Source organism: Zalophus californianus, chromosome 17 (assembly GCF_009762305.2).
Source record: "Zalophus californianus isolate mZalCal1 chromosome 17, mZalCal1.pri.v2, whole genome shotgun sequence".
Classification (NCBI taxonomy): domain Eukaryota; kingdom Metazoa; phylum Chordata; class Mammalia; order Carnivora; family Otariidae; genus Zalophus; species Zalophus californianus.
The window spans coordinates 16,932,737-16,957,546 of record NC_045611.1 but is presented as its reverse complement, the minus strand read 5'-3'; the positions used below and the strand labels follow the sequence as shown (position 1 = coordinate 16,957,546).

The window sequence follows — 24,810 nt, the reverse complement described above, 5'->3', positions numbered from 1 at the left end:
AACAAACAAACAAAAAACAGTTTCCCACTGTTCTCAGGATAAAACCCAAAATCTCTACCGTAGCCAAATGCCCTGGCCTTGACCAACTCCCCCACATCAGTTTACATCAGACTTGGACTTTCTTTCTGCTCTCAGTCTCTTAAATTCCACCAGTGGCCTCCATAGGGCCTCAGGACCTTTCTACAGGCTGTTTTATCAACCTGGAGTATTCTTTCTCCTGCCTCATCCCTCAAACCTCTGCTTAAATGGGAGCCTTGGCTGACCACCTATCTTGGGCAGGGTGCCTGTTGGACCCCACATAGCACATGGATTTTCACACATGGGCCTCAACACGCTTATTATGTCATCTTTCCTGATGAACATCATCTTTCTTCTCAAACTGTAGATTGCCCTAGAGCTGTTTTGATCATTGCTATATCCCCAGAAACTAGCACAGGTGTACTATACTGAAGTTCACAGGGCTAAAGACCCCAGCATTGGAGGTTTAAGAAAACCACTTTCCTGGGACACCTGGCTGGCTCAGTTGGTAGAACATGTGACTCTTGATCTGGGGCTGTAAGTTCAAGCCCCATGTTGGGTGTAGAGATTACTTAAAAAAAAAAAATCTTTAAAAAAGAAAACCATTTTCCTAAAGAGAAAAGTAGCAGGGTTAATATTAAAAAACAAAAACAGGGGTGCCTAGGTGGCTTAGTTGGTTCAGTGTCTGCCTTCCGCTCAGGTCATGATCCAGGGAGATCCCGGAGCCGCAGAATCGAGTCCCACATGGGCTCTCTGCTCAGCAGGGGAGCCTGCTTCTCCCTCTCCCTCTGTCCCTGCTCCTGTGCTCGCGCTCTCTCTCTCTAATAAATAAACAAACAAACAAATAAATCTTAAAACAAAAACTAAAACTGACTTTAGACAGCCACCAGCATCATAATAGTTAACAGAGGCGGCACCTGGGTGGCTTAGTCGGTTAAGCACCTGACTCTTGATTACTGCTCAGGTCATGATCTTGGGGTCCTGAGATCAGCCCCACGGTCTGGCTCTGCGCTGGTCATAGAGCCTGCTTGAGATTCTCCCTCTCCCTCTGCGCCTCCCCCCGCTCGTGCTCGCGCGCGCTCTCAAAAAAGAATTTTTTTAAAATTGTTAACAGAGACTGAGTCACCAGTGTGGGGGTACACTGTGTTTACATTAGCTAGCTCATTTATTACCCCCAAAAGCCAGACAAGGTAGTTACTAATTATTAGCATACCCTATTAAACATCAGAAACCCAAAGCTCTGGGAATTAGGTTTACTGTGCAAGAAAAGCTGTCCTACAGGAGCTATTTTACTAGAAATGGGATCGAGGACTTGAGGTTTCTAGCCAGCCCGGCCTCTGGCCCCGCCCCCGCCCACACGTCCCGCCGTGCCCCGCCCTGCCCCGCCCCGCCCCCACCCCGTCTTCGCTGGGCTCCCCGCCCCTAACACGCCCCTGACTCGCCCCCTGCCCAGCCCTAGCGCGGCCCTAGTGCGGGCCGTCCCTTGGCCGCGGGGAGCGGCGCCTGCAGTGCCAGCCGTGGCCGCCGGGGGGCAGCCGCGCGGCTCGGGCCCGACCGCTCTGGGCCGCGCTCCTCGCTCGCCCTCCGACTCGGCTCCGGCTGCGAGCGGCAGCCCTGCCCGCGCCCAGCGCCAAGCCGCCGGGCTCCCCGCGCCCGACCCAGCAGCTCGGCTCCCCGGGGCCGGACTGAGGCCGCAAGCAGCGCCGCGGGGTGTGGGGCGGACCCAGGAGATGAAATGACAACGTCAACCCTCCAGGTACCTCGGCGCGGCCGGGCTCGGCTTCCGGAGGCCGGAGGAGGCGCGGTGGGGCCTGCGAACCAGCAGTCGGGCCGGTGGCCTGCTCGGAACCCCGGCCCCGCGGCCCTCGCCCCGCCGCCCTGTCGCCGCCTCCGCCCGTTTCTGTTTTCACGCGCCCGGAGCCACTGGCTGTCTCCCGTCCAGAACTCCCGCTCCCCTGCCACCCCCACCCCACCCTCCGCCCGGGCCAGGCCGAGCCCCGAGGCCGCTACGTGCAGGCGGCGGCGCCCCGGTACCGCCGCGGGGATCAGCCTCCTGCGGACCGCACCGGCGCCGCCCGGGAAGCTCGGCCCCGCAGTCGGGCTGCTTGCTCTCCCTCCTCCTCCTGCTTCCCTTAGGACGAGTCCCCGCTCCTTCTCCAGCCTCGGATTTCCTCCTGTCGGCCAGCGACCTTTTCATTCATTCCCTAGGTCTTGCCTGGGGGTGCTGGGGTGGCGCCACCTGGATGCATGACTGACCGATCCTCCAGGTGCTGCCCGTGCTACTGGGCCCTCGGACAGAAACATGCCCAGGCCTCGGACCTGGGCTTCAGTCTTGGCTCTACCACTCACCCGCATGTGACCTTGGGCTAGTTACTTGATCTTGGAATTTCGGGTTTCCTGTCAGTGAATTGGGGTAATACCCTGTAGGGTTGTTGTGACAGTGGCTCTGGATTGAGTAATTCAGGTGAAGTCTTAACACAGTGTCTGCCACATAGTAAGTGCTCAAAATAAAGCCTGTGAAGGAGCTAGGCAAGACTTCATGGAAGAAGGGGCATTTGGCTGGATCCGGAAAGGGTGGGTAGCATTCAGATATCCGAAGGTGGAGGAAAAAGTGGGAACAGAGGCATAGAATAAACGGGGCTACTTGGCCAAGAATTAACTAGAATCCAAAGCCAGACCCCCACCATCCACCAGCAGAAGCTCGGATTTGTTATCACAAGGGTTTGTAAACTTTGCCTGCAGATCCCCCCTGCCCAGACGGTTTTTGTATGTGAGTTAAGAATGTTTTCACATTTCTATTAAAGTTTTATTAAGGGGCACCTGCGTGGCTTAGTCGGTTAAGCGGCCGGCTCTTGATTTCGGCTCAGGTCATGACCTCAGGGTCCTGAGATGGAGCCCTGCATCTGCTCTGTGCTCAGCAGGGAGTCTACTTGAAGATTCTCTCCCCCTGCTCAGGCTCTCTTTCTCTCTCTAAAATAAATCTTAAAAAGAAAAGCTTTATTAAGATATAACTCACCAGAAAATTCGCACATTTAAAGTATACAATTCAGTGGCTTTTAGTATATTCAGAGTCGTGCAACCATCACCATACTTTTAGAACATTTTCATCACCCAAAAAGAAACTCCACACCCTTTACCGTTAACCCCACAAATCCTGTATCTCTCCCAGCCCTGGGCAAACACTCAGCTAATTTCTGTCCTTTGGATTTGCCTATTCTGGGCACTTTACGTATTTGTTCATTTATTAAAAGGTTTATTTATTTTAGAGGGGGGAGGGGCTGAGGGAGAGAAAAACTTAAGCAGGCTCCTGGCTAATCACGGAGCCCACATGGGGCTCGATCCCATGACCCCAAGATCACCAAACGAGCAGAAACCAAGAGTCGGATGCTCGGTCAACTGTGCCACCCAGGCGCCCCTATTCTCCACATTTTATATAACTGGAATCATACAATATGTGGTCCTTTTTGACTGGCTTCTCTCACTTAACATAATGTAGGTTTTTATGTTTTTAAAAGGCTGGGAAAGAAATCTCATGACACGTGAAAATTATGAAATTCAAATTTCAGTGTCTATAAATAAAGTTTTATTGGAACACATTCCTGCTCCTTCATTTACGTATTCTCTATGGCTGCTTTTGGGCTACAAAGGCAGAGTTGAGTAGCTGCTGCAGAGATTGTACGGCCAGGAAAGTCTAACCTATTTACCATCTGGTTCTTTACAGTTTGCCAGCTCTTCTGTTAGCATATCTTCCTTAAACTTGTCCTTCACCCTCATCCTTTGCCATATGTGTTACTAGAGATGCAGCAGGCTGGCAGTTTTATTTATCACCTCACCCTTGTGTTATGCAAAACTATTCTTCAAATTGCAGCTGAGGCCTCTTGCCTGTGAAACATTGTATGCAGTTGCCAAAAAGATCTAATGTGCTCTTAGGTGCATTAATTATCTCAGAGGGAGGTGGGCAGAGCATCCCTTGAGTATTGTTCTGAGCCCTGCCTTTCCAAAGGACAGACCCAAGGAAGAAGGCATATAGAGTGAAAAAGTCCAAGGAACTGGGCATGTTTGTTCTGGAGAAGAGACGCCATCAGGGACAGGAGAATTCATTTCATTGTCTCATCAGAAGAGCGGGTCGTTGGGGAACAGTAGACCTGCGAAGCTTGTGTTTAAGCTAATCATTCGAGAAGGTTCTGGGCTCCTGGCCATTCTCTATTTGTAGGTAATGGAGGTAGCTGAGCTTGAAAATAGTAGCCAACACTCTTTGGCCTTTCCTCATCTCGTCAACCTCTGGTGGGTTCATTTATCGTCAACCTGGCCTAACCTGCTTCTGTCTATTAGTTTTGTAGAGCTAGCTGTGTCTTTCTGAGATTTCTTACTTTCAGATGAGGAAGGGCTGCACAAATGCCTGAGCCCTGCCAAGAGCTGGTCAGGAGGTTTATTGTTTGCTGTGGATGGAACTGTGTGTGTACAGTGGGATCTGCTGGCCTGGTGTCTAGTGCCGATCAGCTTGAGGAAGATAATTCTGGTAGCGCTTCCTGGGTTGGTGAAGCCGTGGTTTCTAAAACTGGATATGTAGGTGTGGGGCAGCTGCCTGAAAGATCCAGCCTGCTTTGAGTTCGGTCTAGAGCACAGGCCTACAGGATTTGTGAGATTCACAGAGATACTCTCACAGAGTTCTTAGAAGATGCCAGAGGACCATTCCCCTCAGTTGGCAGCACATACATGACTTTGGAGTAAGCCAGCCTTTTTCTTGCTTTTTTCTTTTTTTAAAGATTTATTTATTTTAGCGTGTGCATATGCCAGTGGGGGAGGGGCAAAGGGAGAGAATCTTCGAGCAGACTCCCCGCTGAGTGCGGAGCCGGATGCAGGGCTTGATCTCTTGACCCTGAGATCATGACCTGACCCGAAACCAAGAGTCAGACACTTAACTGACTGAGCCACCCAGGCGCCCCAGCAAGCACTTTCATTGCTAGAGCTACTGGTGTACTGACCCATGTGTCTAAGCATCCCTTCCCTAAGTAGCAAATTTAGGAAAACCATCTTCTGTTTTCCCCACAGAGAAACAGGCTGGGCTGGTAGGAGGAAATAGAGATCCCTTTGACCGGTCTGGTAGAACCCAGGGCTGGCTCTTCTCTGGCCTTCGAGGTCAAGTGCGGTTCCTGGCCTTCATGCTGAGCCACACAGCAATTGGTTGTGGTGTTTCCCCGGTTCCAGGTGCTGGGTCCAGGTCCACTCTTCTTTCCCTTGACGCAAGGAATAGAAAGTGGATTCTCCCCTTGAGCCCAAACCTGAGATATTTGGTCAGGTTTCCACTTACTGAAATCCAGAGTGAAATGGAGAAGGAGGTTGTTTTCACCTGTATGAGTGTATTGTGAAGAGGGATGGCTGTCGTTTACAAAGGCTTCCTTTCAAGGCCTTTCTAGTTGATGTTGGAAAAACAGGCCAACATAATGGTGTGTGACTAACAGATCCGCAGGATTCCTGCTGCCCTGGGACCCCAAGGGCTTTTTGGGTCTCTTGGGAAGCACTGAGGTATTTGCTTCGCATTTCCAGAAAGCCATTGATCTGGTGACGAAAGCCACTGAGGAGGATAAAGCCAAGAATTACGAGGAGGCACTCCGGCTCTACCAGCATGCTGTGGAGTATTTCCTACACGCTATCAAATGTGAGTCACGTGCAGGGCCCTCCCAGGCTGCAAAGCCCCTGGAGAGCAGGGTGCGCACACCCTCTCCAATTCCCCTTTTGCAGATGAGGCACACAGCGACAAGGCCAAGGAGAGCATTCGAGCCAAGTGCATGCAGTACCTAGACCGGGCGGAGAAGCTGAAGGATTACTTACGAAGCAAAGAGAAGCATGGCAAGAAGCCAGTCAAAGAAAATCAGAGTGAGAGCAAGGGGTGAGTACAGAGGAGTGGAGGAGCCGACCGGGGAACCAGAGACCCCATGAGCGTGTGTCCTTTTCCTGTGGTGCTTCACTCCTGTTGCTAATGCTGCCTTCCTTCGGGGGGCTGCCACTCACATGCTAGCGCCCCGAGCTGCTCGCTCCGGGCACCGTGCGCAGTACTGCTTCGGACGATGCCTCGTTGGATCCGCACAGAAAAGCTGCGAGTGAAATGCGAGCCAGCAGGGAGGTTACAAGCCTGGGGTTCTGCAGTCAGGCTCTCAGGGTAGATCCCGGCGCCACCACTTCCTGGCCGGGTGACCGTGGACACGTGCCATGACCCCCTGTGCTTCCAGGCTCCTCATCTGTAGAAGGATAACAGCCCCTCCCTCCCAGCGTCGCCCTAAGGAGCGGGTGAGATGATGCGGGTAAAGCCCCAAGAGTAAAGTGGGGCGTGCAGGAAGGATGGAGTCAGCTGCTCTTATGCTTGGAGCTACTCTCTTCATCTGACAGAGGAGGCAGCAGACTCAAGTTCAGACGTGGCCCAGGTCATGGAGCTGGCACTGGATGGAGGCTGGACCCACACGCAGGGACTCTGTGTCCCCTTCCAAAGTCAAAGATTTTATTTATTTATTTGACAGAGAGACAGCGAGAGAGGGAACACAAGCAGGGGGAGTGGGAGAGGGAGAAGCAGGCTTCCTGCGGAGCAGGGAGCCCGCGTGGGGCTTGATCCCAGGACCCTGGGACCACGACCTGAGCCGAAGGCAGACGCTTAATGACTGAGCCACCCAGGCGCCCCCAGGTCCCCCTCTTTAAACGTCACTCTCCTCCGAGTCACACCACCTGCTGTCTGGTTGTGAGTCTGTGTGAAAGGCCAGTGACAGCTCCGGTTGCCCACCTAGCTGCTCCCAAAGTTCCCCCAAAGCACATGTCCCTCACCAGCCTTCTGGAGACAGACACGTCTCTGTTCTTACTCCCTTAATGGAGAAACAAGGATGGGTTCCGGGAGTGTTTCCTGGAGAACGCGGAGGGGAGTGTTGCTAACAGGTGGCCTGAGCATCTCTGAGGCCCCTGCTGGTGGGTCTGTCACCACTGTTGAGCGGGGCAGGCGGCTCATGACCCAGAGCCTGGCCTCGCTCTCAGAGCCTCCTTGCCGACTGCCTCTTGCTTCAGTCTGTCGTCTTCTGTCTCCTTTCCCAGCAGTGATAGTGACAGTGAAGGGGATAATCCAGAGAAAAAGAAATTGCAAGAACAACTGATGGGTAAGAGGCCCGCCGCCCTGCGGCAATGGGAGCGGGATGTGGCGAGGGTCCCTGGAGGATCGGCTCAGACTCATCGGTTGGGCTCCGGGTGGAAGGCTCATCTTGCCTCTTGCAGGTGCTGTTGTGATGGAGAAGCCCAACATTCGGTGGAGTGATGTGGCTGGGCTGGAGGGGGCCAAGGAGGCCCTCAAAGAAGCTGTCATTTTGCCAATTAAATTCCCACACTTGTTCACGGGTAAGAGTTGAGCTACTTTAGGCCGAGATGGAAAAATAGGCTTCTCAGGAAGCCAGCCCAGGGCTCCCACTCTGAAGGTGTCCAGGAGCAGGTGACCACTCAGCTCGGTGGGCCCTCCAGCGGTGAGGCCCCAAGCTTCCCTCTCAGGGCTCTCAGTCAAGAGAGGCCCCAGGGTCTACCCATCACAACCGTCTTGGCTCCTCTCTGGTGTCAGAAACACCATTGCGACTAGAACTTTGACTTGACCATCCCGGTGGGTGAGTAGGGTCAGGAACCAGTGCCAGCCAGTGTCACTTTGCAAGGTTTTGGGGGTCATGAGCCAGGGCTAGGAGCAGGCTCTCAGCAGTTAATTCAGGTCCCTTTATTCCTTTGCTTCTAGAACCAGTTGTCTTGTAGAACTTTGCTCTTCTGTCCATACTTAGAGTAACTAAGTCCCCTCTGCTTTTTTCTGTTCCCTTTCCCCAGGCAGGAGGAAGCTCACCTCAGTTTATTCTTTGTTGTAGGCAAGCGTACACCTTGGCGAGGGATACTGCTCTTTGGACCCCCTGGCACAGGGAAATCCTACCTGGCCAAAGCGGTGGCCACAGAGGCCAACAACTCCACCTTTTTCTCAGTGTCCTCCTCAGACTTGATGTCTAAGTGGTTGGGGGAGAGTGAGAAGTAAGTCAGCTGCCAGGCCTGCTTCCCTGCCATGAGCCATGGCCCAGAGGAACCGCTGGTGGGGGTCAGGGAGAAGTAGCCAGCAGAGGGGAATTCTGCTAGCTTGTTGGGTGGGACTGTGTCCTGACAGAACCTGCTGAGACTGAATGGGCACTCGGTGGGGGGAGAGGAGCCCTCATGAACAGAAGGCAAAAGCACTCACAATCTTTGGGTATCGGGTGGGTGTCCTCTGTTGGGGACTTCATGTAGTTCAGGCATTTTCCACACCGACTCCTGTTGTGCAGAGGATGACACTGAGGCTGGGCGGAGGGGAAGGGACTTGTCCTAAATCCAAAGCTAATGAGCTGGGCTGTCATGGAGGCTGGCTGTTCCTCCTGGTACCGTGCTGTCAGCGGATTTGTGATGGCTACTGTCTGAAATCCAGGCCTGACTGGAGGCTTGACCTGCCTGTGGGAAGGGAGAGAGAAGCAGTGACTGGGGCCCTGGCTGGGCTGGGTGTGGGTGTTCCGATCCCAGCCTCACTTGTCACCTTCACAGGCTCGTCAAGAACCTGTTTGAGCTGGCCAGGCAGCACAAGCCCTCCATCATCTTCATCGATGAGGTGGATTCCCTCTGCGGGTCACGCAATGAAAATGAGAGCGAGGCTGCCCGAAGGATCAAAACGGAGTTCTTGGTCCAGATGCAGGGTGCGTGCCAGTGCTAGGTGCCCGCCCTGGTTCTCGGTCCGTCTGCAGCCAGCGCAGGGCTTCGTCGTTTAGCTGCGGCTGGGTTCGATGATCCTTAGGATGGAGGGAAAATGTCAGTGCAGCCATTCTCCACTCCCTCTCCACAGGCCTGCAGAGAGGTTACCCCAGCCTTTGCCCAGGAGCCCTCTGACCTTCCCGAGGCTGGCAGGGCTTCAGAGAAGGCTCTTAGCCCAGCAGACCTGGTTGGGGCCCTGCTGGTGGGGGCATGGGGCTGGCCCCAGATCAGAACACACAAAGGCCCTGAAGTGCCTCCCCCAGATGCTCCCTGATCCTTGCAGGTGTTCTGACTCAGCATCTGTGTGTCCCTTTCTCCACAGGGGTGGGGAATAACAACGATGGGACTCTGGTTCTTGGTGCCACAAATATCCCCTGGGTGTTGGATTCAGCCATTAGAAGGAGGTGAGTCTTCCCCAGTAGGAGCCAGGGGCTGAGGTCTTTCTCCAGCTGTAGTCAGCCTGCTGCTGGCACCCGTGGGTGCAGCCTGACCCCATTTGCCCAGGGGCCTCTTCATGTCTACAGGGTGAGCAGAGTCCTCAGTGAAGCCAGCTTCTGGAGGGCCCTGGCACCCCTCTCCACGAAGACTCTTAAGCCATCTCTTCTCAAGTCCTGCCATGTGCTTGGCTCTCTAGGTTTGAAAAGCGGATTTACATTCCGCTGCCTGAGGAGGCTGCCCGTGCCCAGATGTTCCGGTTGCATCTGGGGAGCACTCCCCACAACCTCACAGATGCCAACATCCACGAGCTGGCCCGGAAGACGGAAGGCTACTCAGGTGCTGACATCAGCATCATTGTGCGGGACTCCCTCATGCAGCCTGTTAGAAAAGTTCAGTCAGCAACACACTTCAAAAAGGTGAGTGGAGGGGCGCCTGGGTGGCTCAGTTGGTGAAGCATCTGACTCTTGATCGAAGCTCAGGTCTTGATCTGACAAGCCCCATGTTGGGCTCCACGCCTGGTGTAGAGCCTACTTTAAAAAAAAAAAAAAAGGGTAAGTTGGGCCAGCAAGGAGTTGCTGAGAAAGTGTCACAGGAATGGGGATATCAGCTTTCTTTGCCAATTCCTTGGCTGCTCAGGTGACATAGCTTCACTCTCCTGAGAACCAAGGACAAGTATAAAGTGAGCCCTCTGGCTGTAGGGGCTGGGGTTGCACCACTCTCTCCCTAGAGTTCTTGCTCCAATGCTCCCCATCTCAGATTGTGTGAAGCCAGAGGACATGGCACCATGCCAGTCACCTCTGCCACTTCCACAGTCAGTGCTCTGCTGTTGTGTGTGGGGACCCCACTCGGTGTCTGAAGAATCGGCGGATACAAAATCACCTGCTTTAGGGCGCCTGGGTGGCTCAGTTGGTTAAGCGACTGCTTTCGGCTCAGGTCATGATCCTGGAGTCCCGGGATCGAGCCCCGCATCGGGCTCCCTGCTCAGCGGGGAGTCTGCTTCTCCCTCGGACCCTCCCCCCTCTCATGTTTTCTCTCTCTATCTCATTCTCTCTCTCAAATAAATAAATAAATCTTTAAAAAAAAAATCACCTGCTTTAAGGAGGAACTCCTCTTATACAGCATATCTCTATTGAGTGTCTGCCAGGGTTCCTACTATGCTTCTCGTGCTGTTCTAGGAGCTGGGGAGACACTTGTGACCACAGCAGACAAAAGTCCCTGCCCTATCGGAGCCTCTTCAGTAGTTGAGGAGATACTCATTTCTTAGAGGGTGATGAGAGGGAAAATAGAGCAGGGGATGGAGTCTGGTGTTTCTGAAGTTTGGAGTTGGGTGGGCAGCTTGAATTATAAAAAAAATATTTATTTATTTGAGAGAGAGAGAGGGTGAGCTGGGGTGGGGATGGGGAGGAGGGGCAGAGGGAGAGGGAGAGAATCCCAAGGGACTCTCTGCTCCATCTCACAACCCTGAGATCATGACCTGAGCTGAAATCAAGAGTCGGACACTTAACTGAATGTGCCACCCAGGCGCCCCTGGGCAAGTTGTATTCTTAAAGGATAGGCCACCCAGGTGACATTGGAGTCAAGAGTTGAAGGAGGTGAGGGAATTAGCCTTGGGGATATTTGGGGGGATGTTGCCAATAAAGCAGACTGTGGTTAGTAAAACATTCTTGATGTCACTGCATTTGTGGTGAAATTTGATGGAGTTAATGAGGAAGAGGAAGATATTAAGACACTTTGGGCCACAAATTGAGATTCTGAAGAACAGTGCCTGGAATATCATGCTAATCACAAACCTCTGAAATCCTACGTTGAGCTACTTCGACTGCCAGCCTGAGAGTTCTGAAGGAGTCATTCTCTTCTCAGACTGATGACCTAGAAGGCCAGGCATGCATACATCCTCTACCACCACCTTCTCTTCAGGACTCAGAAATCTGAAGCATCCTGTCCCTTCCCCAAGCACTGAGGTGCAACCCCTGCAGCCCAACTCCTATTTGATTTCAGGTCTGTGGCCCTTCCCGCACCAACCCTAGCGTTATGATCGATGACCTCCTGACCCCATGCTCACCAGGGGACCCAGGGGCCATGGAGATGACTTGGATGGATGTCCCTGGTGACAAACTCTTAGAGCCTGTGGTTTGCATGGTAAGTGGCCGGCTGGGAGAGGGACTGCACAGAGCCCAGAAAACTGGGGTCTTGGATCTGAAAATAAAAATAGGCTTCTCCCCTTCTCCGTCCTGGGCTGTCGTGGCCTCTCTGAAACCGAGAATGGCCTTTGGGGCGCTGGGCAGCTGGGGCTCGTGCTGTTACAGACTCAGCAGGGGCCCAAGATGGAGGCCATAGCATGAGCCTTTTATTTTCTTCAGCAAGAATAAAGGCCCACTGGTGTGACTACATCATTCCATGGCTTTGGCTTGTTCTGTGCCCAGAAGGAGGCAGCGAGCGTCTGTTGGCAGCTTGCTTGGATGGCGCGCACAGGCAGCCTCACGGGACAAGTCTTGCCCTCTTCTCGTTCCGGTCTCCCCGACGTCTTGCCTGTCGTATGGGGCAGGCGTCTGCCAGTGTGGCTGGGGTGGCGGGTGTGCGGTCAGAGCGAGCTTCTCCCAGGAGTTAAGACGTGAGGGGAGCTTGGATTCTCTCAGACGAGAAGTAGGCCTGTTTGAGCCACCTCAGGAGGGAAGAGCGGTCCTGTCACGGGAGACAGGCAGGCGCCAGGCAGCCAGAGGGAGCTTTGCTTTTGGGGCTGGGAGTGACTGGGAACACTGGCCTCTTCTTGCTGCACCCCCTGGGTCTGCGACAAGGGGAGGTCGAGGCCCCGGGGCCTGGCTCCTCCTCAGCTTCGTGCCCTTGTCTTTGCAGTCGGACATGCTCCGGTCTCTGGCCACCACTCGGCCCACCGTGAATGCAGACGATCTCCTGAAAGTGAAGAAATTCTCAGAGGACTTCGGACAGGAGAGTTAAAAATTTCTTCACTTGGTGACGGTGAAGGTGGGGGGTCGATTGGGGTAATAAATCCACGGCACTCCCCAAGTCAGTGGCCAGACAGCGCTCCAGGGCTCGTCTTCACTTCACTGCAGCGTCCCCTCTGCTGTCTGGCTGCCGGCCAGGGAGCAGGCAGGAAGGGCCTCCCTGGCCGCAGAGACACAAGCACATTCAGCACTGGGTGGAGTACTGGTCCTTCCTCCTTCCTCTCCTTCTCCTCTTCTGGATGCTCACCAACTCCTTGTCCTGCCCCTCTGTGGTTTTTGGTTTTTTTTTTTTTTTAAACCTTTCTTTGTTCCCCTAAATTAATGCTGCTTGGATTTTTGTCTTGTTTATAAATAAAGTTCAGATCTCCCAGAAGCGTCAAGGAGTGGGAGCAGCCCGTACTGTGGGGTTGCTGCAGACCTTCAGGATGGCCTGCAGCTCCCTCCGCCTGTCCCTTCTAACCCGAATTTTACTACTTGTGAACACAGTGGCTGATGCCCTGGGGTGCCAGCCCAAGCCCTGCCCGTGAAGGCCAAGAGTATAACCAAGCCATTCCCACCCTCCTAGGTCAGCATCTCGGGCCATATGTCCCCCCTGCAGGAGGAGAGGGTGGTTTTTGAGCACAAAGCTCTAGCTCAGAAGGAGTGAAGGTAGTCAGGTGGGTTTTACTGCTGCGTTTTCTTCCCTCTCAATGTGGGAACACTGAACCCTGCCACTGCCCCTGGCTCCCTGCCCTGGAAATGGGCTAATAAATCCTTTTCCCTCTTGAGCCACCTGAGTGATCTCATCTTTGATTCTTATCTGGGCTCCTTGAAGGCCATGCTTGCTTCCATTAGAAAGACCCCCTGGTTTTCTCTCCACACTCTTCTCTCCATCGGAGGAGGGCATTGCCAACCTGCCGCAGTCCCCACGCCTGTTCTCTGGTCAGGCTGGCCAGACACCCCACCCCCACCCCCGGGGCCTTGCCCATGTGGCACCTGGACAGTTCTTCCTGCGGACTGGGAGGCCTGTGGCCCAAACATGGCCTGCAGCTGTGTTTGGTTTGGTCTGCTGCCAACATTGAAAAATCAAGAGTTGATGTGAAAATGCAGATTTCTGGCTTCTGGGAGATGAGGCAGTGCTGGGCCTGCGTCCCCATGAGGCAGCCTGTCAGCCACAGCCAAGGAGGGGCTGCCATGCTCAGAAGCAGAACACTCTCTCCAGCTCACCACCTCCACACGCACTGCTTCAGTCCTCCAGGTTGCCTGCCGAGCTCCTGTGGCCATTTGAATCTGTGACTCCTGATCTTGAGACACCCTCCCGCTCCGCCCCCCAAGGCTCTAGACCTGGCAGCCCTAAAAATGCTGAGTAGGAGGCCGTGCTGCTTGATAGTGTGCATAGGAATACACAAAAGGCCTGCCATCTGGCTGGTCTACTTTCCCTTCCCCTCCAAAAGCTGTGATTATGGCTCCAGGTCTTACTAAAACCCAGATTGTCCAGAACTGATGATGTGGCCAACTCTTAGATCACAGTAGCCTTGCACCATGGTGGTCTTTGATTTGGTTAGGAATGGCTGAATTGAGTCAACTTTTGTTGGTTCCTTGAAGGCTTGGGCCCAAATGCTCCTCTCCAGTGTGGGTATGTTAGCCCTGCCTCAATACCAGGTGCCTCAGCAGGCCTGACCAGGTGACGCCTTGGCAGCATCCGTGGCTGGCATCTTTGTCACTCAGGAGTTCCCGTGGCTCTCGCTTTAGTTAGGTGCCCTGAGCCACCAGTTAATGTTGGTGAATGCTGGACTAGAAGCCAGCACAGGACACTGCCCGACTCGTACTCCTTCATTTTAGCTACTTGTGTTTTCTTACTCTACCTCCAGTCACCTTTACTTGACTCAGAAGGTCCTTGCTTTATTTTTAAAATCTTCCTTTCTACTGCTCAGACGCCTTGGCAAGTCACAGGGGTTAACAGAAACTGGGGCTGCTGTGGTTCATCTTCATAGCTCTGGTCACGGCTATCACAGATGCTACGCCTCTCCATTCTTCTCTCCACCACTGGTGACAGGATGCAGGGTGATGGATGTCCTACTCACATGTGAGGCCGAAGTCACCTCAGACTGATGGCATGCCTCACCATCCATGTTATACATGGCTCACAGGTGCAGAGGAGAGCCATGTATTTCCTCCCCTAAATGCTAACTCTGAAATTCACTCTTCCCTACTTGGGAATTCTGGCCTAAACCTTCTGTTTACCTTGGCTTTGACTTCGGTAGTTGACTTCTAAAACTTTCCTTAGCTCAAGATGCTGATTTGTATGTGTGGTTATTGTGGCTGATACATCTCCCTGAGGTGGGTGAGATTTTATTAGAAATGCAGATTTGCTGCTTTGGGCTGTAGTAGCTAGTTGCACAAATCCTCCTTGGTGGATTTGGTTACAGTAGTAAACCTCATGTTGTCAGTAATAGTTTCAGGCTTTCTCCAAGGTCCACTCTGAGCAACCACGTACTCTTGGGTCCCCAGGTCAGGAAGCTGCAGGCAAATGTTACTGATCTACATTACAAAGGCATCGGTAAGGACTGTTAACTTCAGAGCACTGTAAGGAAGCTTCTGAGTATCCTGAAGCCACCCTGCAGGAGCTTCTGAACATTGTCCAAGGGAAAGGAGGGTCACTGAATCCTCATTTTCATAAGGATCCATGTTTTTAGTATAAATGAGAGTTTTCTACAGACTTTCCCAGTGGCGGAGTATCTAACCTCACCTTGGAGCAGTGCCGGCTCTTACTCCCTTCCAAAGTTTAATGCAGAGAGAGCCAGTTCCCTTTTGCTTGACCTCTTAGGCCCCCAGAGGGTGGCCTGTTTAGAGAAAGCCATACCGGGTTCGTTTAGTTAACTACTGTTTAAAACAAGTTTTTTCTAAGCAACTTACTGGACTTACTACACGGGTCCTAGGATTTTGAGGACTCTGGTAAGAGTACCCATGTTGCAAAACTCAACATAGAAATGAGGCAAGACCAGTATCTAGAGAAACAAGTTCCTTCACCTCTTGCAAATAGCTCTGACAGTGTCTTAAGGCTAATCATTGGCCAGGGTGATGCTAATTTATTTTTCCAAAATAAGTGTGGTGACCAGGAAGCACAAGTTTTGCTTTCTCTTTCTTTTCTAATTGTGACAGGAAGAGGTTCATTGCTTCGTCAACTATCAGCCCTCCCCTAGCCCTGATCCATGAGCTCCACCAAAAAGAATGAGCCAAATAGCAGCTGCCCGAGAAATCTTTGCAGGAAAATCATCCCCAAATCTGTTAAAGGCAGAAGGTGGAGACCAAAACTTGTGAACCTGGTAAAATGTGCGGGTACCCATTTATGTTAATACTCTCATTAAACACTTCATGAACTGTGGCCATTCTGTTCTGTTTTACTTACACAAGCAAACTGTTGTCCAAGGCAAAGGACTCTGCAGGTAAGACACACAAGCCCTTTGTAAAAATAAGAACTCAGTGAAGATGGTCAACCGTAGTCTTAACCTGCATTTTTAAACAGCTTTCAGATATTTTGGGACTATGTCATTATCAAATCTTGGCTTTGGGATAGATCATACAGGTCTTTGAAATCATGTCTACTAGGAGTGGTTATCTGCCCCACTTTTTACCATACAAAATCATCAGGAAATGTCTACTCTTTGGGGGAGTTCATTTTCTTTTCATGTTGAAGGCAATATTTTGTCCATGGATGATTTCAGGGCAAACATTTTTGATATATTCCTCCAACCTGGTTTGGCAATTCACTGTTTTCTGTCAGAGCCAGCCCAATATCAAGTTGGAAATGGGCAAGCCATACCCAGCTCAAATCCCAAGTGTTTGTGTTTTCATTTCCAGAATCCTCAGATGCAGCAGGAAAATTTTAATCATTCACCTCCATCCAGTAGATGTTTGTAAACGTCTTGCTGTCCATTTTGTCAATGAACAGGCAGCCCTGCAAGTGGTCCATCTCATGCTGGATGATACGTGCTGCCCATCCACTCGCCTGCCACACCACCTGCTCCCCTTTGGGGTCCAGCCCTGCAAAGTAAGTTACAGCCTGGGTAAGGATATGCTTAACTGCATCATTTTTAATCTCCTTACCTTTTCCCTGCCTCTGGCTCTTCCTGTTGACAAGAGGCAACATCAGAAGGGAATGTAGGCAGCAGCCTCTATTCTTCCCAGAAAAGATGCCTCAACTCTACCCATTACCAAGTATTCAGTGTGGTTCTAACACTGACAATTAGGTTGCTGGACTTACTATGGGGCTGAGATGAGAAATGATCTTCCTAAGGTGCTTCATTTCTGAACATTCCTCCCATTTCTGAGATACTGCTGATTTATTTCAATTCCTAAAAGTCTTTCAACTTGGTACACTATAAAATAAAGGGGTACCATTTACTTTCTGACCTGGACCAAGTGGCCTACTCAAGAGGAACAATCATTCCAACTCCAGCAAATCAGATTCCACAAAACATCCTGTGGCTTATCACCCTGGGCTGGGCAAAGCTGCGTGCCACTTCTCCCATTCCACCACAATGGCTCCAATTGGGTAGAACGTGTGTGTGGGAGACAGCGAGGGAGAGGGCACAGAGCAGAGGACCTGGAGGGCGGCAACATCGGAAAGAGGCCACGTTCCCAGCCCAAACCACGACCCCGAGGAGCTGTCTCTGCTGTCACTGGCCGCCATCCCCATCCCAATCGGTCAGTCTTGAATCACGTCCACTCCAGAGTTTTGCCCGGAGGCTTCCCTGAGCCTACACTTTCACAAGTCTGCGCTTTACTGGAGCTTTGCAAAAACTGTTTCATGGGACCCGAGGTCGCCGCCTCCATGGGCGGGGGAAGAGACGCACGCGTTTACCCAACCTCCCCAAAGCCACCGACCCCCCGCCCCGACCCCCCGCACCTGTGATCTGCACGGCCTGGAAGCGGGGCACGCAGGCCAGGAAGCCCGCGACGCTCTCGCAGCCCTCAGGGAAGGTGACCAGGCGGCTGTCTAGCACCCGCAGGCGGGGGTTCACGAACACGCGCAGGGGGAAGGGCTCCATCTGGCGGGCCTCGCGCAGGGGCGGCGCGCAGGCGCGGAAGAGCGCCTCGGGGAACTCTAAAGCCAGCACCTGCAGCGGCACCCCGAGCTGCGGAGCGCTCAGGCCCACGCAGCGTCGGCTTCGCATCACCTGCACCAACCTCTGCACCAGCTTCTGCAGTTCGGGCCCCGCCAGCTGCGCCGGGTCCACCGGAGCCGCCACGGCCCGCAGCGCCGGGTCCCCGACCTGGCACACGCGCGGGTACGGCGGCTCGGGCGCGCCCCGCACCAGACGCCGCACGTAGCGCCAGTAGGACCGCCGGCGCGCCGGGCCCTCGAGGCCGTCCCGGGCGGGCGCAGAACTGCAGGCCCGGGCGCCGCCGGCCGCCGCTCCCCCTCCCCACGGTGGGGCCGGCCCCAAGCAGTGACGCGTCCGCGCCAGCAGCGTCCCCAGTAGCAGCCCGGCTCCCATCCGGCCCCCGGTGCGCCGAGCACAGCCGCCCGACCGCAGCCACCCTCCCCGGCCCCGGTAGGCGAGCCCTCCCGTCGCGGGGGACGCCGGGAAGCAGAGTTCCCGCGCGCCTTCCGGGAGCGCCAGCGCGGCCCGCAGAGCTCAGCCCGCCTCCGTGACGTCAGCAGCTTTATTAGTGAATTCCGTGTTTTACTGTATAATCAACCACTGGCGAGCGTGACGCAGAGGTTCCCCCTTTCGTTTGCTGTCACGAATGCGTTTGGAGCCTCCCCCATGGGGCTGCCCGGTGCTCTCCGAGGCCGGCCTCGCCTCCCCGCGGGCGCGGCAGGAAGCCCTGGCCATCCCGTGTCCCGGGCCGCGCCGCGGCTGGGTGCAGGGGCGCCGGCTAGGGATCCGCACCGGGCGCCTCAGCTTGCGGCGCCTCGGCTGAGTCCGCCTGCTCCTGCGCATCCTCAGGGCGAGCTGCAGCGACGGACTCCAAGCCTGACTCCTCGGCGGCGGGTGCTGGAGCCGCGAGCTCCGGCACCAGCTCCTTTTCATCTAGACAGAGGACCAGCTCTCTCTTCGGCAGGAGGAAGGCAAGAGGCTCCTGGACGAGGCCGATGTTCACATGCCCAAGGTTTCCATACTTGGAGAGCTGAGTGGGTGGAATGCCTGACCCAGAAGGTAGAGAAAGTGAAATAGAAAAAACGTTAAATAAATTTAAATATTGATGTGTCACAGGGGAGAAAAACTTACAGGACAGTTTCCACATTTCCATACAGTAAAAGTCATCTTCGTGATATGGGACAGGAAACTATACCATAAGGCAAGACTTTGGAGGTAATCTGCAATAACACAGTGGAGGATGGATCGAGTTAAAAGCCAAGAGAACCTCAGAAGGCACTGGCTTCCCTGTGCCAGGCCCAAGGAGAAAGCTGGGGTAAAGTGGCCAACAGCCATTCTGCTGGTGTGGCCACTGGCCGACTGCCCTAAGGGAAGCTCTGGCTCCCCCGGCCCCCACTCCAGGCACAGAGAGAGTGGGGACAGGGAAGTGAAGACAAATTAGGAAAAATCTTTTTAAAATACCTTCTCTGGACATTTCATATAAATAGAGTCCTACAATAGGTGGTTCTCCTGTGACTAGCTTCTTCCACTTAGCCAGATATACACATACTGTATTATTTAATTTTTATGAAATGTCCAGAAAAGGCAAATATACGGTAACAGCTGATTAGGGGTTGCCAGGGGCTAACACTGGGCTGCAGGGATCTTTTTGGGGTGATGGAAACATTTTTAAAATTGGATAGTGGTAATGATTGTACATCTCTGTATACTTAATAAAAAACATTGAGTTTTACAAATGGGTGAATTTTATTTAGTATATGAATTATATCAATAAAGTAGTTTTAAAGAGCTTTCCCCTCCTTTCTCTTACCTAAGGTCTGTGCTATCTGAGCTGGTGGAAAAAGGACTTGGAGACAGCGATTTAAATAAGGAACAAGGTCTTCCAGGAAGACAGTGCAGAACTGGACAAAGAGCTCTTGCTCCCCACTGCTGAAAGCAGCCTCTTCTGCGCGATGGAAGGCCAGGATTGTTTTGGTTACCTAGGGGACAAGGGCACCATCAGTCACTAGAGTAGTCTATCACCATCAGCAGTACCTGAAACTAAGCACAAATGTGCAGCCCTCAAGTTTTCATAAAGTCATTCCAAACAGTACATTATATTACCGTCTTGTTTAAATTCAGAATTGTCACTCTCCACAGTTCTGTCACTTCACTAATGTATTTCTGACCCAAACCCAACTTGTTTCATTACTGGCACACTTTCCACTTTCAGTGGAAGAGCATCAAGAGGTTCTTGATTCCTAAAGGAGATGACCAGAACTATACTGGATCCAGGAAAATGAAGCAAAACTGTAAAAGGTTTTTACTGAGTAAGGTAGTTAAGGTTCCAGGAAGCTAGATCACTAGAAAATTATAAAAGAACACAGAGCTAGAAAAGAAGTTCCACATACAAGTAACAGAACAACCTAGCTGACATTCCTGGTTCCAAGTCCTAGCTGTGCCACTTGCTGGTTTTGTGACTTCCAAGTGATAACTTAAACACTTTGTGCCCTCTGTTCCTCAGTTTCCTCATCTATAGAGTAGGGCCTGCAACAGGACCTACCTCTTAGGGTTGTGAGGATCAAGTCTTAATAGGTATAAAATATGATGAACACTACCTGGCATGGAGTAAGTTCTATATAAATATTAGCAAATTACTATTACCTGAATTTCATTGACTACAAAATTTCAATGCTCATGCTTTCTTTCTCTTACAGGAGGGCATTAACATTTTTTTTTTTTGAGTAACACAAGTGGGAAAGTTTATTAAAGCAAAATACACTCTTGAGATATGAGAGCGGGCAAGCTCAAAAGTGAGAGAGCTGGGCCCAGAAAGATTTTATATAACCATGTCACAACTGCCATCTGGCTGACAGCAATTATAAGATGCCATAAGTTGTAAGAAACATCCCAATATCTAAAGGTTTAAATATGTAAAAAATGTGCAGGATACCATTGGTTGTAGTATTTCTTGTATTATGTAGAATTCTAAAATGGTTCTTTTGAATCCCAGCCCCTGGTATCCACTCCTTTGTGTAATCCCTTCCCCTTGATTGCAGGCAGGATGTGTGGCTTGTTTCTAACCAATAGGATATGGCAAAGGTGAAGGATTTTGCAGATGTAATCAAAGCCCCTAATCAGTTGACTTTGAGTTAATCAAGGGATATCCCGGGTGGGCCTGACTTAATCAGATAAGCCTTTTAAAAAGGGGTTGAGGAAAAAAAAAAGGGTTGAGGATTTCCCTAAAAGAAGAGACTCACTGTAGGAGAGTTACTCTCCATTGGCCTTGAAGAATCAGAAAGCCACACTGTATGGAGTGAGGTGGCTACTAGGACCTGAAGGCCTTAAACCTACAACTGCAAAGAACAGAAATCTGCCAACATGAATGAGCTTGAAAGGGGACTCCAAACTTTAGATGAGACTGTGGCCTGGCCAACACCTTGACTGTAACCTTGTGAGATCCTGAGCAGAGGACCCAGGACTCCCAATCCAAAGAAACTGGGAAAAAATAAATATGTTGTTTTAGGCTGCTGTGTTTGTTATGCAGCAGTAGAAAACTAATACTTTACTGAATCATTATTACAGGTGAGCCACTTCATGAATTGTTCTAGGTCCCATGATGGGGGACTAACCAGAGCTGCTCAATCAGAAAAATCTCTAAAACCCCACTAAGCCTAAGTCTGCAACCACCTATCACATAAACTGGTTTATTTTTTACAAAAGTCTGGCCACCTGTTACCAAAGAAAGCCCCAGTAGAGAGCCAACAGGATGTGCTCACCTTGGCAAGGGCGTCCTCCAGGGCCCTAGTCACACCCTGTGCCAGGGCCACAGGACAGCAGAGGCGCAGATCATTGAAGGCAACCAGAATATTGTTGAGGAAGCAGGCGAGGGGTGGGAAATCTAAGAGCACCATGGGTGGCTGCAGGGTCCCTGGCTGAGTGACTGGCACAGCAGCAGGCAGATTACTGCTGCCCAGGATGGCTGGAGCTGAGATGAGGGTGTAGGAATTCATTTCATCCTGGAACTTCTCCACTGCTTCCTGAATTGCTTTCTGGAAAGTGCTGATGGCCACCCGCTGGAAAACAGGAGCCAACTGGCCCCGGAAATCAACCCCCACCCGGCTGAAGGACAGCCCAAAGTACATGCACTGACCCAGCAAAGAGTCTAGACGACCACCAATCCCCCGGTGAAGGTCGGTCTCCAGCACCTGCAGGAACTGTGAGACTCTCTGTAGCACCCAGCCGTAGAAGATGGCACTCTCATTCATAGTGTGCTCACCCGTGGCAGGGGGCAACAAAGGGTCCTCATCGGAGAATATGGCACGGTACTGGGTGATGATATCGAACAGATGGACACGGCAGGCCTCAATGGTTTTTGTGATGTGGAAATAGGGATCATCATTGGGGATGGCAGTCAGGATGGAACGGAGCCAAGCATCTCGGGCCTGAAGAAACTTCACCCTCAACTCAGCCTCAGTGAAGACATCCATGCACCGCAGGAAGCCAATGACACGGAGGCAGGCAGGGAGCTGGATGTTGGTTCTTAGCTGCTGGATCAGCTGGCTCAGCATCAGCTGCATGGACTGGCGCACTTCGTTCACAATGCCCTGACAAGATAGGGGGTCAGTCACACCACACTGGGAAAGACATTTCCAGGAATCCATTCCACTACCCCTGAATACTACAGATCAGCATTCCCACTGCTTTTCCTGATATATGAAGATTTCCTAAAGTTGATGTGTACAGGCTTACCAACAAAGATCTAATTCACTGTGGCCGTATGTAACTATTCACTGTGGCCTAGAGGCCCTGTTTTGTTCTCCTGCCTCACCCGCTTCCTAATTCTGTCCCCTTGCTCACTGCAATCCTGTCACACTGGCTTTTTTTTTTTTTCCTTTGTATTTCTTAAACACTCCCAACTTGTTCCCTTGTCAGTCTGCTATACCTTTTCTTTCCACTTTCTGATTTGCTCTTTCCCCACATCTTCGTGTGGCTGGTTCCTTCTCGTCATCTGGTTCTCAGCTTAAATATTATCTCTCCAACAGAGCCTTTCCTCACCACTCTATCTAGGGTACCTCACCCTAGTCTCCTTCTACCCATTCCCTAATTTATTTTCTTCAGACAGTTACCATTATCTGAAAGGATCATGTTATTTATTTATTTGCCAACTATCAACTTACATTCATGAAAACTAGGGCCTTCTCTGCTTTGTCTCATTGTCTTCCCAGCACCTAGATCAGTGTCTGGCACATGATTAATATTTATCAGTTGAATGAATGAATGAATGTTTCATGTTCAAACCTGTCTGGCTGGCAGAAACCGATATGAAACATGCAAAATTTCCCTAAGATTTCTGCCTAAAGGTTCAGTGATGACCACAGAATTACTGATTACAAGAACATCAATTTGAGTCCTTTTGGGTCAGTTTGACTACCTGGATGACAGGGATGGAGGAGTATTTCCTTTCCAGTCGGTGTACGTAGGCTGCAAGCTCCAGGGCCTCTTCATAATAGCTGTTCCGGACACAGGTGTCCATTAGCTGAGGAATCTCCAGGATTTCCAGGATTTCTGTGTGCCGGTTTAGAGTCAGGGTGTTCATCCGGCGGTTGGAGCTGATCTCCTCAGCCTCTTTGACAAAGTTTCTAGTAACAAACAGGAGAATATTGGTTGCTCACTGCTCTACATCCGAAAGTTAGCTACAATTACCAAGCACTTACTATGAACTGGACACTGAGCTGGATGGTTTATGATTTAATCTTCACACCAAACCTGTGAGGTAAGTACTGTTACTCTTGAGACAACTTTAATCCCAGAGAGGCTAAGCAACTTGTCCAAGATCACACAACTAACAAATGATAAAAATATGTGAGCCCAGATCTGCCACTTAATTAGCGTTGGCAAGGTACTTAGGCTCTCTGAACTCTTTCCTCATCGGTACTATTTAGTAGGACCCACCTCATAAGGCTGTGAGGATTAAATGAGATGATGTGTATGAAGCATTTAACACAGAACTGGACACACAGTAAATGTTAATAATATCTATTCTTTTTGTGATCACTAACCAGTTTAGAAGCTACAACCTTGGGGTGCCTGGGTGGCTCAGTCGTTAAGCATCTGCCTTCAGCTCGGGTCATGATCCCAGGGTCCTGGGATTGAGCCCCACATCGGGCTCCCTGCTCTGCGGGGAGCCTGCTTCTCTCTCTCCCACTCCCCCTGCTTGTGTTCCCTCTCTTGCTTTGTCTCTGTCAAATAAATAAATAAAAATCTTAAAAAAAAAAAAGCTACAACCTCACCCTCAAATTCCCTCAGCCCCTTAATCTTCTCGTAGGCTGTTGTTCCACTTTTAATTCCACAGTCTTCACTTCTCCATAATTGCAGAGATCTGCTTTATGAAGTCTTTTATCTATTCTGGAGGGTGGAAGGGTACAGAAGCTATTGTCAAATATCCAAAGACTCACAACTTAAACTTTTACCATGAAAGGCAGAATTAAGGATAAGAGACTGAGGATCTAGAGAGGTAGAATATGGCTTAAGAGAGATTTTTTTGATAATTTTTGCTGCCTCCAAATGGAAAGATTTCGTTGTCAGACTTCTCTCAATGAAAGTTTTGGACAGTCTGCATGTGTATATTATAGCTGACAACTGCAGAGTGTTAGCTATGTCAGACCCAATGATAAGTGCTTTGCATGTATTCTCTAATACTCACAACAGTCCTATGAGGGAGTTGCTGCTGGTGTCCAATTCTAACTTGGAAACTTACTAGCTTCCAAGAGCCTCTTCGACAATTCCTAAGCTGTCTCAACTTACTCATAACATTAAATGGGAATAACAGTACCTACCTCCAAAGCTGTTGTGAAGCTTAAATGGATTTTTTAAAATGCTCAGAGGAGAGCCTGACCCATGCATGGTAAGTGCTTTGTAAGTGTTAGCTATTTCTTTCATCATAAATGTCAGCTATTACAGTTGCTAAAAGCCCCTTTAGTGCCGAGCCCGCCGCACCTGCAGCTCTGCTGGAAGCTGGGCAAGCGGTCGAGCAGGCGGCCCAGCGACGCCTCCACGTCGCCAAAGAGGCGGTGGATGCGCTCGGTGCACTCGGCGCCTCGGATGAAGGTCTTGTAGTTGGCAAAGGCCAAGTCGCGCGTCTGCTGCAGCAGCTGCGCTCGCTCTTCCGCCAAGCGCTCGGGCTCGCGCCTCAGCCTCTCCAGCCCGGAGCCGCTCAACTCCCGGAGGTAGCGGCCCACGTCGGGCCGCTCCCGCCACTGGGCCTCGGGGAAGCGGTCTCGGAACAGCGATGCCAGGAGCCCTTCATCCTCCACCTCCCCGAGAGCCGCTGCAGTGACCGTCGCCGTGGCAGAGGCCGTGGTCGACGAAGCGATTGCCGCCGTCGCCGCCATATTCCGGCAGCAGCGTCACTTCCCCTCCGGCCCAGCGAGGGCGCTGGCTCAGAATCTAGGCCCGGAAGCAGCCGGGGGTTCGTATCCGGCCGGCTTTCTTTCCCGACGGTCCTCCAGGCTACGGGGCGCTGGCGTGGGGAAGAAATTGAAGGCGGCTAG

General features: G+C 51.7%; 2 protein-coding genes across 3 annotated transcripts; one reads left to right on the top strand and one right to left on the bottom strand.

Moving 5' to 3' along the window:
- The first annotated feature begins 1,595 nt into the window (after positions 1–1,595).
- VPS4A (vacuolar protein sorting 4 homolog A) lies at positions 1,596–12,958 on the top strand. Of its 2 annotated transcripts, none has more exons than XM_027618742.2 (11): positions 1,596–1,774; positions 5,566–5,677; positions 5,761–5,908; positions 7,096–7,154; positions 7,270–7,389; positions 7,893–8,049; positions 8,587–8,735; positions 9,113–9,194; positions 9,425–9,644; positions 11,227–11,367; positions 12,082–12,958. In XM_027618742.2, exons 1-11 carry the CDS (start codon positions 1,754–1,756, stop codon positions 12,181–12,183), a joined length of 1,311 nt encoding a protein of 436 aa, XP_027474543.1. In that variant the 5' UTR covers positions 1,596–1,753; the 3' UTR covers positions 12,184–12,958. The 2 variants fall into 2 exon arrangements, with proteins under 2 accessions (XP_027474543.1, XP_035580960.1); XM_035725067.1 differs by having other exon boundaries at positions 1,597–1,774; positions 7,093–7,154.
- COG8 (component of oligomeric golgi complex 8) lies at positions 12,481–24,793 on the bottom strand. The gene is made up of 7 exons (XM_027618729.2): positions 24,257–24,793; positions 22,692–22,899; positions 21,037–21,864; positions 19,089–19,257; positions 18,058–18,325; positions 17,080–17,810; positions 12,481–16,214 (listed from the first exon to the last, which is right to left on the bottom strand). The coding sequence occupies exons 1-7, from the start codon at positions 24,649–24,651 to the stop codon at positions 16,057–16,059; spliced, it is 2,757 nt and encodes a 918-aa protein (XP_027474530.2). The 5' UTR covers positions 24,652–24,793; the 3' UTR covers positions 12,481–16,056.
- Between the last annotated feature and the right edge of the window lie 17 nt (positions 24,794–24,810).